Source organism: Octopus bimaculoides, chromosome 2 (genome assembly GCF_046866305.1).
Source record: "Octopus bimaculoides isolate indiv1 chromosome 2, ASM4686630v1, whole genome shotgun sequence".
Lineage (NCBI taxonomy): Eukaryota > Metazoa > Mollusca > Cephalopoda > Octopoda > Octopodidae > Octopus > Octopus bimaculoides.
Genome location: NC_142929.1, coordinates 129,694,602 through 129,709,839, shown reverse-complemented (window position 1 = coordinate 129,709,839; position 15,238 = coordinate 129,694,602). Strand labels below are relative to the sequence as shown.

Below are 15,238 nucleotides of genomic sequence, written 5' to 3'. Positions count from 1 at the left end.
ATGTGTGTGGTATACGTGTGTGTCTTTGTATTTGTGTGTGTGTCTTTGTCTATGTGTGTGTGTCTTTGTATTTGCCACTTGACAACTGGTGTTGGCTTGTTTGCCCCTCCCCCATAACTTAGTGGTTAAGCAAAAGAGATTGGTAGAATAAGTACCAATCGATTTGTTTGCCTAAATCCTTTAATGTGATACTCCAGCATGGTCACAGTCCTCTGACTGAAACAAGATAAAGAAAAGCCAAAAGATAGCAAACCACATGGTTCCAAGTTTTATTTCATGATAGTATTTTGGGAAAGTGTCTGCTGCCATAGTCTCATGCGTGGAACTTGATAGATGGAAACTGTACAAAGGCCAATTGTATAAATAAATGTGTGTGTGCATTTGTGTTTATCTTTTAACATTTATCAGTGTAAGCATTGGTGAGAAAATCAAAGACACAGCAGACTCTTGTGATATTTGAACCCTGGGTCACAGACATTCCCTTATCATTCTTGCTGTTAGCAATGCAGAGAACCAATGACTGGTTGATTGGAAACCTGTAATGGTTGACACTGTTCTATATTTGTGATATTAAAAAAATGTCATTTTGAAAGCAAAAAAGATTATCAAATATCTAACCACTAAGTTTTTTAAAACAGAAACTCAACTACAAAAAAGAGGAACAGGCTGATATAATAGACTGTATTTACATCTTAGATGGGAGCTTCAAATGTCAGAATGTTGAAAGTTACTCTTGAAGAACATTGTTGGGTGGAAAATCCACTGAAAGGAAACAATCAAATGAGGAATCATGATCATTCCTTTGGACATTACTGTCTTGAGTCCTGGAACTCATAGGGCTGATTCCTATGGCATGTATCACAGCATTGCCCCTGAATAAGATACCAGTCCATTGCAGGTTTATTAATTTACAACTGAGTGGACTGGGGTACTGTGAAAATAAGTGTTTTGCTAAAAAAAAAAAAAACAGAACATACTGCCCTATCCTGGAATTGAAATCATAATTTTCCAATCATGAGTGCAACACCCTACCCACTATAATTTGTAAAATGTAAGAAAAATAAAGAAGCGATGGGTTAAAAAAACAAACTCTTTCTCCAATTTCTCAAAAGTCTTTTGTCAGTAGGGCATGATAGGGCTGAGTTTAGTTGATTATATTAACCTCAAAAAGATAAAAGGCAAAGTTAACCATAGCTGGATTCAAAATTGGAATATAAAAAAATAGGAACAAGTACAGCAAAGCATTTTCTCCAATGTTCTAATGATTCTGTCAATCCACCACTCTGGTGTTAATGTATATAATGTGCTATGATTTATACAGTTTACTTAAAAAAGTACAACAATTGTGAGGTGAAGATATTGTACATCTGACCTCATAGTCATATGTTCAGATATTATTACTGTTAATAATGTGGTCTTTAACCCTTTAGTGTTTAAACCGGCTGTATCCGGCCCAAATATTCAACACATTTTATGCTCAAACTGGCCAGAACCAGCCTCTCACACCTTCTCTGCAATGTCATTCTAAAAATAAGCAATTACATCTTTCCTATCTTGAAGCTGCAAAATAATATCAGATAAATTTTTTGAAATGTGAATGAATAAGGATTACTTTTGACAAATTAATCTGAACACTAAAGGGTTAAGCAACATTATTAACTCTCATAACTCTGCTGGCTTAAGTTTATCTGGCATGTAATCCAAAAGAGAAAATACCTTCACTTCACAGTTGAGTGGTTAGTAGTAGGAAGGGCATCCAATAGGAAAACAATTACCCTAATGAATAAACCTGTCACACCCATGCAAGCATGGAAAACAGTAATAGCAAGTTGCTTTGGAGAAATTCCTATTTCATTGTTCTTTTTATATGATTATTATACATATATTACTATTTTGAAATGTGTTATTAAGTTCACACAGTTATAAATAAGGTTTTGCAATCTCAACAAAATGTCCTGAAAGTCATCCGTAACAAAACTAAAACTTTGCTCAACCAAGATTATAAAGTATTAAATAAGTTTTCTCATTATCATTGCAAATATTTCTGCTGGCAACTTATACTTTGTTCTTATTTTGTTTTATTTTTCTGCTCAAATTTCTTTTACCATTTGTAGTAAGCTCCTGAAGTTATTCACAATGGTGGCGGTGGTTCTATTTTGTTTACATCATTTCATTTTGTTTTTATTACTCTTGTTTTGTAACTAAGTTCTTGTATTTAACTTTCTTGTTTTCTTATATTTTAGCAGCACCGGTGGGTGGTTGAGATGCCACACTAACTTTTGCTAGCTTCTGCACACGTTTTAATTTTATCCTGAAATAGTCTTTAGTGTTGGCACAGTTTGCATTACCTAAGTAACATCATTTCTTTATCCTTCTCTCCAGTGTTAGTTTCAGGAAGAGAGAACTTCCTGGTTCTTGTGCTCACCTGCTAATAACAGTAACATGTAGTTGCAACTTGCTGGATTTTTTGGATTCTGTTATTGTCACTGTTGAGTTCTGCACTTTTAAAAAGAAAAATACGATATATATTTGGTTGAAAATTCAGAGAAAGAAAAATATTGCAGCAGTTTATAATAATTTATATGTATATTTTTTTTCTTTCTATGGTTGATTGATTTGTACTGTTATTGGATTTTAGTGTAATCTGAATATAGGAAGTTTTCATTGAATCTTTGACAATGTATCACACAAACCGAAAACTCTCTTATCAATATTCTCTTACTTCATCTCCAGGCGGAATATCCTCATCGGAAAGTAAATCAGATGTTCAAACCGCATATACCAGTGACAGGGGATCCAAAGACCGTTTTTCAACATCTTTTGATAGAGATTCAGACTGGGACCTTAATAAAAAAGAATCTATTCTTGATGTAACAAGAAGACAAGAATCTGAATCATCTTACATACCTTACAGATCTGGAAGAAAGGATTCTTATTTTTCAGATTACAAAGGATCCAGTTCACATGCTTCTGATGTCCGAAATGTTCAGGACTCCTATGGTTCATACTTTTCAGATAATCAAAGCTCGAATTTGTCCTCATATGACACAAGACATTCCCAAAAGCAATCTGGTTCCTATTCTTTTCGAAGTCAACAGGACTCCCGTCGAGATTCTGATCTTTCTTATACTTCTTCTGATACGAGGACTTCACAATCGGATTATACTTCTTTATTTGAAGATTCCAGTCGAAAGAGCAGAAGGGATTCTGGTAATTTAGCTTATGAAACCAGAAGGGATTCTGGACTTTCTGGCTTTGAAACCAGAAGGGATTCTGGACTTTCTGGCTTTGAAACCAGAAGGGATTCTGGCCGTTCTGGCTTTGAAACCAGAAGAGATTCTGGAATTTCATCTTATGAAACTAGAAGAGGATCTGGAATTTCAGCCTTTGAAACTAGCAGAGATTCTGATACGTCTTCCATATATTCTTCTTCTTCACGAATAAAGAAGGAAACTGAGGATATTTACAAAAAGCAAAGTAAGTTGATTTTATTTTTGTTTGGTCTAAAATTATTGATTTGTTTTTAATATTACAAAACAGTTTTTTTGCAACATTAAAAAAAAATATCACATAATACTAAGGTGACAAGCAGATAGAATCGTTAATATTCCATATAAAATGCTTAGAATGTTAAGAGTCAGAAATACTGCTAAGTTCAAATCCTGCCGAGGTCAGCTTCGCTTTTCATTTTCATGAGGTCAATAAAGTACCAGTTAAGTGCTGGTGTTGATGTAATCGACTAAATCCTCCCTCTAAAATTATTGGCCTTCTGCCAAAATTTATAACAATATTACATAACAGTAAATATATATTAAGTTGTTTTATGGTAAAATGATACTAACTGAAATAACACATTATCGTAAATATGAATATTTAAAAGTATCATGAATGTTTTTCAACATATTAGTAACTGGAAATCATTATTTATCTTGTTGTTTAGTTTGGGAAAACAAATTTAGAACAGGTTTTCATAATTTGTTTAGTTATAATTGTTACTCCATTTTTATACTTCAGTATAAAGGATGTAAATTTATTAAAAAAATCTGAATAGCAGTTCAAATTTAGCTGTCCACTAGAAATTTTATGTATTCATTTGTAAATGAAAAGAAGCTGCAATTTGTATTAATTCTAACAGTAATCAATATCCAAGTTTGATAACAAGTTCATGTACAAGAAAATGAGGCCATAGTTAATTAAAATCACAGTTAAACTGTAATACACACCTGTTAAGGACTCTAAGACCATAACTTCACCTAATATTATTTTTCTACCTCATCTCCTAGATTTATTTTTAGTCATTAATATGCTTAGTTCTGTCTATATTCATTGTTAAATATTCTCTGAGATTGTTCTCTGTATTTTGAAGGCTCTCAAATATCTGAGTTTGTTGCTTTTTACCACCAAACTAGTTCTGTGGTCTCAAAGGATTAATTTAATGTCCAATAGCACATGCCATTTGCAGTATATTTTAAAAATCCTTTTTTGTCCTGTGATATTTAAAATTATTTAAAATGTGAAGCTTAACTTTGTAGGAACTTTCTGTTGTGATATATATATATATGTATATATATATATTTTTTTTTACCAATTCTTCTCACAGTTGTTTAACTATTTTTATTCTCTGTTGCTTTTTGGACCAATGTCAGGATATTCCCCTTTCCCCCTCTGTTTCTTTCTCTATTGAAGGTCAGGTTTGCCTTGAATGATAAAGAGAATCTTATAAGTTAAATAGATATTCTGAAATGAAACTAATCACATAGGGATCTTTGACATTGAACTCATTAGTGTTGATTCTGTAACAAATACGGCTTAATTACATTCTTATAGTGGTTGGCAGTACAAAAGTTATAGTACTGCTAATAGTACTGACTAAACCGTGGGTCTCAACCATTTTTTATCTATGGACCCCTTTGATTACTATTTTATTCTGGTGGACCCCTATAACCATGCAATGTTTAAAAACTATTTTTATAGAAACTACTTTCAGAATTCCTATTTTGTATTTCACACATTAACTTGTGTAGGTTGAACTATGTAGAATTTTAGAGAAAGAAACCTAGCATGCCAATACATGCATCTGAAGCAAAATTTGTTCAAGGGTCCTTAAAATACTGTTGTGGATCCCCCAATTCACTATTTTGTTACATGGACCACTAACAATTTTATATGGATCCTCAGGGACCATATGGATCCTCAGGGACCATATGGACCCCAGTTGAGAACCACTGGACTAAACCAAAATGTGACTTATTAAATTAGAGAATGATTGAAAAATTGATTTAAATTTCATCCAAAAATAGATTCAGCTCGGTACAACTATCTGTTTATAATGAAGTAACATCTGTTTTTCACTCTATTTTTCCAGTTTACCTTTATTTATCTAAAACTGTATGTTTATAATTATGTTTATAATTTCATTGATACTCATGGGGCAGTTTAGGTTTGAAAGAATACATGTATCTATAAAAGGTTTCGTAATTATATTTGAAAAATATGCATAGTCATCATTTTACACTCTCATTTTGTTTTTAGTTTTTTATTTCATTACTACAATCTTGTTGTTTCATTAAATTGAATTAATTCAAAATAAAAGTTAATACTATCTGTCCCTCTTTTGAAAGATAACTTATTTAAAACTTTGATTATTTATAATATATATTTATATACCGTGAATATATTGAAGGCTTACATATAATTAAAAGTACTTTTATTGTAGAATTCACTTCTTACTTGAGGCTAAACATCATATTGTATGTTTTAATGAGTCTTGATTTATTGGAATATTTTCCTTATTAGATATTCAGGAGTCTGTATCTAGCTTCAGTGTCTCTCCTTTTTATCATATATGTCCTTTCAATATCCCTGTCAGCTCTATGATATTATGCCAGAATTTATAATGAAATAGATATTTTAAGAATTGATGACTTTGTATTTTTAAAAAGGTATATTTCTTTTGTTTGAATTTTTAGTCAACATCTAAATTTTGAAATTTAAAAAATTTGTTTAAGATATTTCTTTCAACATTAAGGTATGTAGTGAAAAAAAATGTTTCCTTGGTACAAGCAAATGTTTTGATAGTGCCATCTGTTTTCTTCAGTGCATTCTGTACAAGTGTATGGAAAAATGGTCGACATCCCCTAACCAGTTAATGAAAACCTAAAAAGGAAAATGACATTTATCTGAAAAGTTGTTACAGATATTCCTTAACCCTTTTGTTACCATATTTCTGTTGAGATGCTCTGTGTTTCTTTCAATTACTTTTAAATATAACAAAGAATTTAGTAAAATAACTTAGTTATCATTAAGCTAGTGTTAAGAACATAAATTGTAACTAAGGTTTGGTGGAAGATTTTAATTCAGAACTTTTGAAAACAAAACATTTGTACTACAGAGCCAGAGGCTGTTTCAGTCGGGTTGGTATCAAAAGGGTTAATTTACCCATTTTGTGAGAAGATCATTTGATTCCAGTTTTGTTAAACTACAAACTGCTCATTAGTTTTCTAGCTGTTTCAACACTCCACCAATGATAAGTCTCAACTTGTTTAACTTTCAAATAGAATGATAAGCAAATGCTTTTGGGCCACAACAACTATGATGTGATATAGACAATAAAATCTTCATTTCAAGAGGCTGATACTGAATCTATGTGATCAAATTATTTAAAGTATTAAGCACATAGTACTATTGTTCCAGCACCACAAATCTTTAATCATTTATCTAACAGCAATGGCCAACAATTTAATCATTGTCTAACTAGAAATGGAGTATCCAACTGATTTGCATGAAGTCGCTCACAGACATTCCAGCCTCTTAGGTTTCTTCTGTCTACCTTTTCTACTGCTTCTATTATGGCCTCTGCTTCTTGGGTCTGGTTGGTTCGTGCCACCTCCGCTTAAACATTCCTGTTCTAGACCTTCCTTTATCCTTGTTGCATCCAAACTCTTAGCCCCCATCCTCCTACCCCTGTCACTATGTGCAGTTCTTCCATCTTAGAATATCAGCTCCATGAATTCCCTCCCTCTTTATGTCTTTTCTATCAGAGATCACTTACAAATGTTCAAGAGCAATATTATGGTATTGATCAGGTGCTGCTCTTTACTCTAGATTCAGTAAGTAAAAAAAAAAAAGAAAAAAAAAAGCTAATAGCTACTAGGTTGAAATTATACCATTCCTTATTCCACTCTGTTATGGTTTGTGGTTAAGATCAAACCATAAAAGCAATGCATCAATCAATATGCTACTTAATTTAGATATACCCCAACATTAAAAAATGATCGTTCAAAGAAACAAATCCAGTTAAAATTAATCATCTATTTTAATTACCTTTTTAATATCATAATTATATGGATACATATTCACTTAAACTGAAGTATAAATGTAATAAATATCCAATTACTTGATTTTAAGAAAAAAATGAGGTTGTGGTATTCTTCCCTTCCAAAGGAGTTTTGTGAGAGTGAGTGAAATAGATATAAGCTGGTGGAATTGAATCAGTGTCACAAATTATCACCTTAGTTCTTGCTTTCACTACTTCACAAGATAACATACATTTGAACTAAATTCTGATTATATAGTTAGTCTAATTTTAAACTACAAAATATGATAGGACAAGAAACCTTCTTTTGTGCTAAAAATCTTGAAGAGTTGTCTATTATAAGGTTGTTGTCATAAAGCTTTTGATTTAAAATCTAGCAAGTAGATGATTTATTTAACCCCAGATAGGGTCCAACAAAATTAGTTCACCTCACAAGCTTAGTATCATCTGTTTAAGTAAGGAGTTATTGTTTGCTTACAGTTGTTTGTCTGAGATTTTGTGCGGAAAATTTGTCAAAATGAAGCTTTAATGTATTTGGATTTCTCAGTCATTTAATCCATTAAACAACTTTATGATACGAGACAGGGTTGGAGCATTTGAAGTAAAGCAGATCTGCATTGGAATGGTATGTTGGAATTTATACAATGTTAGAAGTTGAGTGTTGTACTAATTCGATCTTGAGTACGTATTTCAAAATTGGTTTTAAATATTGTTCAGAGTAGAGTTAGTGATAAATTTTCTGCGTTATGAAAATAAAATACATGTACTTCCTTTGTGGAAATATAAATTTAATTTCCTCATTGTCCAATCCAAAAATACTGGTGATTTCTACAATGACCAAATTGTGCAAGACTGCTGTTTCAAATATATATGTTTCTTGATAACATCAGTAATACCTCTCGGTTGAGGATGATATAACTTCTATGGATCTACATGTGAATACATCGTCCATTGTTACACTCACATGTCTGGTCATAGACCAAGCATTTTTTGTCTCGCATAAATGATGCTATGATGGATACTGGTCACTCCATGTATGTTACTGAGATATTCAGTTTTTGATGGGTTGGGCTGTGTCAAATGATCTATTTCCACACATGTTAGTTATTTACTCTTGATTCCCATTCATACAAATTGAAGTCACTCTTTTACAAATTTCATTCAACTTTGGCTTAAGTGTCCATGTTTATTTTCAGACTTTTAGTTAGCCCTTGTTACATATGTTCTGAGTAATATAAAACTTTCCTTTCATCTCATGAAGACAGAAGAAATGCTACAAAGCATTTTGCCCGACATGCTAATGATTCTGTCAGCTTGCCATCTTAATATTCCAAATGAATTTGGACCAATGTAGATTACAAAAATTACAAACCTTGCTATCTCTTAAATTTAAACCTCCTAAATAGCCAATACAAGATTAGGAGCATTGATCTTATGTAGTTGTATAGGAATTCCAAAGATTCTCCTTTGCCAGTTCTCTGTTACTACCTGCTTTTTTCTCTTTTGTAGAACTGATTGTAACTACATTGTACATACTATTACTACATATTTTATTTCAAGATTAAAAAAAGAAAATGAAACAAATCTTGGGTTTTAAGTTTCTAATTTTTATTGAATTCATTAATCCACTTTTCCATGCTTGCATGGGTTAGACAAACGTATTATCGAGGCACAAATTGTATGTGTATATATAGATATATATACACACAAACATGATAGGATTCTTTCAGTTTTCGCCTGCTAAATCCACTCGCAAGGCTTTGATTAGCCTGAGGCTGTAGTAGAAAACACCTGCCTAAGATGCCTCACAGTGAGACTGAACTGAAGACCATCTGTTAGGGAAGCAAGCTTCTTGCCTGTGCTTATATATGTGTGTGTGTGTGTGTGTGTGTGTGTGTGTATATATATATATATATATATATATATATATATATATAAATGTGCTGTGTGTGAGAAGACCCGGCAAGCCAAGTAAGATCGTTGCCAGTGCCCCTGGACTGGCTCTTGTGCGGGTGGCACATAAGATGCACCATTTTGAGTGTGGCCGTTGCCAGTACCGCCTGACTGGCTTCCGTAGGATTTTCGAGCGAGATCGTTGCCAGTGCCCCTGGACTGGCTTGTGCGGGTGGCACATAAAAGACACTATTTCGAGCGTGGCCGTTGCCAGTATCGCCTGACTGGCCTTCGTGCAGGTGACACGTAAAAGCACCTACTAAACTCTGAGTGGTTGGCGTTAGGAAGGGCATCCAGCTGTAGAAACTCTGCCAAATTAGATTGGAGCCTGGTGTTGCTATCCGGTTTCACCAGTCCTTAGTCAAATCGTCCAACCCATGCTAGCATGGAAAGCGGACGTTAAACGATGTTGATGATGATGATGATGATGATGATGATGATGATATGTGTCTGTGTGTGTGTGTCTCTTTCACTTTCTCTCTCTCTCCCTCTCTCCCTATCTATATATGTTTTTAACAGTTGAACTCGAAATAGATAAAGTTATAAATAATAGTGAATAAATATTGGGTTAAAAAAACATTTTGAGAGAAAAAAAGCGAAGGCTATCCAAGCAATATATAAATATGTATGTATGTATCTGTTTACAATAATGCTCCATGAAAGATGTTATGAGTGGTGGTGTTGTTTCCACTTCTGTCAGCAACTTGTCTGTTTAGTTTGGTTCCTACCTTCTTAGATATAAGAAATAAGACATCTCTTACTTGAAAAATAAGTGAGAGTTAGAGACCTGAAGGGCATCAAGCTGTACAACATTGTCTCAATAATATATTCATCCAACCCATTCAGGCATAGAGAAAACATGTAAAACTAGCATATATGTACTCACACACACACACACACATGTACATATACACGCTTAATATATTTGTATGTACATGTGTGTGTGTGTGTGTGTGTGTGTGTGTGTGTATAAATTGAAAGAATACATATTTATTCCATTTGTTGACACCAGTTTCATAATCTGTGTTAGTCACATAAGAAACACTATGTAATCTGTCTGTCTGTCTGTCTCTCTCTCTCTCTCTCTCACACACACACATACATGCATACACACACACATCCATATACACACACTCATCCATAAATAAAATTGGACTGTAACATAAAGAACAGACTACATTTCAGAATATTTCATGGCAAGTTAAAATACCAGACTCTGCTATAAACAGCAAATAGTTTCATTATAGAGTCACAGACAATAGATTTACCTCTTTACAAATACCATAAATGGAGTTCACTAAGCAAGGTCAACAAATATGAATTCAGAAAGATACAATAAAGAAATAAAGTAAATTCAATAAGATGAAAAATAAAGATAAAATAAGAAAAAGTTTATCAGAAAGATTTGCTTTCTATAGATTTGATTGACCATTCTTATCTAAATGAATAAACCATATGATAAAAAATAGAGAATAAAATAAATAAGTAAACAAATAAATAGAATGAAAAGTATGAAGGGAAATGTAGAAAAATAAATTGGGTTTGAAGATCGAGATAAGCAGTCTGGTATGTTAAAGACAATGTATTTGTTTTAGTAGAGGTGAAGTGGCCTAATTTTGTTGTGCTTAAGATACTGATTAAACAAGCAGTTGTTTGTTTGCTAGTCAGTCTATTTGTTGCTGTTCACAACCTTTTCAGTGACTTAATGACCTCCCCTTTCACTCAGATCTTGCAGTGAAAGGAGAGGTCGTGAATAGTAAAGAAAGAACTTTGACTAGCAAATAACTGATTGATTGTTTAACCAACACATTAAACAACAATCAATTAGTTAGTTGGTTAGATATTTAACCAGATGACTAATAATAAAGAATTGAAATTGAACCTGTGCATGTATTATTATTGGCATAATGTTTCTCCCAAGACACAAAATTTGTTTCAATGCAAATTCACATCAAGAAACTTGTGAGTCAAATGCAAAAATGAAGTGGCCTACACTATTGGAATTTCATGCACTGCTGATTTAGGACAGACATGTCATTCTATGACCATTGATAATTGCATATATATGACATTTTTTTGTTTTCATTTTGCATCTACCGATTCCACTCACAAAGCTTTGATTGACTCAGGGCTATAGTAAAAGACAGTTACCTAAGGTGCTGCACAGCAGGACTGAACCTGAAACCATGTGGTTGGGAAACAGACTTTTCAACCACACATCAATGCTTGTAAATTATAATGTCAGTTTGACTTTAGCCAATATAATATATACATAGAAAGTATTACAATTTTAATGATAAGAATAAAACTCTTCATGCTGATAGCTAGGCTGGCTGCTTTATCTCCCGGCAGGAACAAATATTGACATACTTTTATTCATTTTTATGTTGAAAACCAGCATCTTATTTCTAGTTGTTGTTTAACCAACTGTTGGCATTGCTTCAAGCTTAACATCCTTGAACAAGAACTGTGTTGCAGATTACTTGCCAAAGACTTCTTTTTTTCTACGTTTGTGTTTTCTCACTAGAATATTTTGTGTAATAAGATAACTAAAAAAATTCTGCCTGTAAACCCATGTATGCAAAATTTATTAAGATTACACACTTTGTAATTCATAATTAATAATATAGAATATACATCAAATAGGCATATCGTTTATTAAAAGCTAAGTACTTTATATACAAGGCTTCTTTATATACAAGGCTTCTTTCAGTTTCTTATTTCTTTATTGCCCACAAGGGGCTAAATCTAGAGGGGACAAACAAGGACAGACAAAGGGATTAAGTCGATTACATCGACCCCAGTGCGTAACTGGTACTTAATTTATCGACCCCGAAAGGATGAAAGGCAAAGTTGACCTTGGCGGAATTTGAACTCAGAACATAACAGCAGACGAAATACCACTAAGTATTTTGCCCGGCGCTCTAACATTTCTGCCAGCTCGCCAGCTTCTTTCAGTTTTTGATTACCAAATTCACCCAGAAGGCTTTGGTCTGCATGTAGCTACTGTAGAAGATACTCACCCAAAGTGCCATGAAGTGGTACTGAATCTGAAACCATAGGACTGGGAAGTGAACTTCTTGACCACACAATCATGTCTATTGTATATATCATCAACAGTTTTCAATTTCCATCTTTCATGCTGGCGTGTACTTACATGCATAATAAGCACGTAAAAAGCACCATTTGAGCGTGGCCGATGCCAGTACCACCTGACTGGGTCCTGTGCCCATCGCACGTAAAAGCACCCACTATGCTCTTGGAGTGGTTGGTGTTAGGAAGGGCATCCAGCTGTAGAAAGCTTGCCAGATGAGATTGGAGCCTGGTGCAGCCTCCCAACTTGCCAATTCTCAGTCAAATTGTCCAACCCATGCCTGCATGGAAAGCAGACATTAAACAACGATGATATATAAAAGCAGTGTTGTGCATGTAATTATGCACACATATTTGTATGTAATTGTAGATGTATAATTGTTATACATGTAATTTACATGTCTGTTTAAGAAATTCAAATGTATCTATTTTGATTATACTTCAACGTTTATTACTTGTATTGTTTGGCAATAACTCTTTGATTTATGCTTCTATATAAATATAAGATGCTATTTTAATTCAATTAATACTTTTCCTTATTTTGGAAAACAAAATCAAACGTGGTGTGTGTGTGGGCGGGGCTGGAAGTCGCAGGTTGTGTAAACTAGTGATTTTGCTAGTGACAACTGGTTTTCTTCTTTGTTCATTCTACTGAGGGAATGGTGCCAGTGTCTGAAATGTGATGCTGTTTGGCAGCCAAGTTTGTGCTTCACATAGTCTTCATTAATGTGCACATCACTGAAGAAGACTGATGGGGAATTAAGTCTGATCTGCTGATATATATATATATATATATATATATATATATATATATATATATATATATATATATATATATATATACACACATATATGATTCTGTCAGTATATACTTAAATTGAAAATCTTCACTGACAAATAAACTAAAAGGTGTCATGTATACTAACAGAATTATACATTGCAATTTGTTAACTAGATGTTCAGACAATGAAAGTAAGTAGCTCTTACAACGAAGGTTATAAAGAATTTGTGATATACTGAACATAGCTGCCAGATTAAATGTCAACATTGCTACTTTATGAGTCTGAAAGTCAGATAAGTGTAACTGATTAAAAAATACCAAATAACATGAGTTGAGAAAGGAAGATACTTGTCTGGTACTTGGTGAGCCAAGGAGGTAGACCAAGGGAGCAAAAATAGACATGATGCAGAGATAGATAAAGTGCTATGCAAGTTGTTACATGAAATAAAAACTAAGGTTTCTAATACAATTTAAAGAAAAAAAAATCCATATATGAAATTGATCTCTCTTTATCGCCCCACCTCTTTGTTATGTCTACAAATATTGGCTGTCATGGACTTTCATGACAAAGTTTGAAGACTCATGATTTTATTTGTGAAAGAGACAGCAGTAGTAGTTTTCCATTGCCTTCTGCAGGTTTGTTTACTGCTTACTTGAGAAGTTCTTCTGCTCCCCTGAGTTTACCCTTGAGGCACAAGGTTTGTTTAACCTTTTCGTAAGGAGACTGGTCATGTGACATCAAGGTATGTACACACACATACGTCTTGTGTGCATTTGCCAAAGGGTCATATTCAGGTTTTTGGCTTATAACTGGATCCTTTAACAGCCATTACCACTCCAGGTAAGAGTAAACCTGTGAGTATTGGTGACTATATCATCTCACTCTCCAACATAAATGGCCTTTTATGTTAAGTATCTGATTTATAACTTTCTTTAGTTCCTCAAAGACTTTGCTATTGTTTCCTGGGATTGTGTTTAAGACTTACAGTTCCATATTTAATATTGCTCTACGAAACTGGACAATGATAATGATGATCCTCATTTTTGCACCATTTGTTAAATAGATTTGCTATACATCATTCGTTTATGCATTGTGGTTATCTGCAATGTGCAAGTCCCATTGTTTTTTAATCTAACTTAGCTACTACTAAGTTTCCCTCGGTATCCATTGTTATATAATCTGTATTAGTATGTGTTTTTTTGTTTTTAAACTTAATGCTTGCCAGGTTTAGAGGAAGGAGCAGTGCTCATGGCTTTTGTAAGTCCTCTTAGATTGATGTGGTTGATGCCTTTGTAAATCAATACCTGTAGAAAAGACAATTAGTGGGGAAGGAATTTTAGAGAACTAACATTCTAGGAAGGAAAAACTGGGTTTAGTAATTGGTGTTGGGCCTCAACACAACATAGGTGATGAGAGGAGATGAGCAGAACAGGAATGCTTGAGTGGTGCTGGTATGATCCCAGCCAGCACTGGGCATCAGAGGCCATTATTGTAGAAGTAGAATGGTAGAGAGAGAAGACAGCATGTTTATGGGTAAGAGGCTGGTGTGTATCTGTGAATGACTTTATGCCAAACAGTTGGGTGGCTCTTTTCTGGCTGGAGTTTAGGATGTTCATTTGTACAACAGCAGCACTATCCCAGATGTAAGAGCAATACTCATTTTGGGCCTTACCTGAAATTTGTAGAGACTGAAGCATGGTTTGGTCATGAAGGAAAAGCTAGTTGTTGGGATGTCGTCCTAGCTATGTTAAGGATCTGTTTTTGCCAAGAAAGATCCTCAGTGATAGTGAGGCCCAACAACTGGATTGATTTTGAGGGCTTTAATGGAGTACTGATTATGACGAAGGGGCTGAATGGTGAAATGATGTCTTAATAATGGGCATTAATTGTGCTTTCTTGTTGTTGAAAGAAACAAGATTGGTATATCCCAATTGAAAGATGTTTTTTCACAGCTCTGTTCATAAAGCCAGCATGGGTTTGGTTAGAATTGGCATGTGGGGTCTATATTGTGAATAGATAATGCATGGTTGGGGTATATTTGGGAGGAATGAAGAGTTGTGTCATCTGTGTGACAATGGGTATTGTTAATTCTATA

At 33.8% G+C, this 15,238-nt stretch overlaps 1 protein-coding gene across 12 annotated transcripts in view; it reads left to right on the top strand.

Moving 5' to 3' along the window:
- Positions 1-15,238, top strand: part of LOC106874322 (myosin light chain kinase, smooth muscle) — a 145,806-nt gene that overhangs the window by 31,210 nt on the left and 99,358 nt on the right. For 8 of the 12 annotated variants that reach the window (XM_052965923.2, XM_052965921.2, XM_089338128.1 and 5 more), the window contains exon 2: positions 2,734-3,477. In XM_052965923.2, the coding sequence (XP_052821883.2) occupies positions 2,734-3,477 (744 nt within the window). Of the gene's footprint in view, positions 1-2,380; positions 3,478-15,238 lie in introns of those variants that run through there. The other 4 variants (XM_089338178.1, XM_089338175.1, XM_089338163.1 and 1 more) reach the window with 1 other exon arrangement.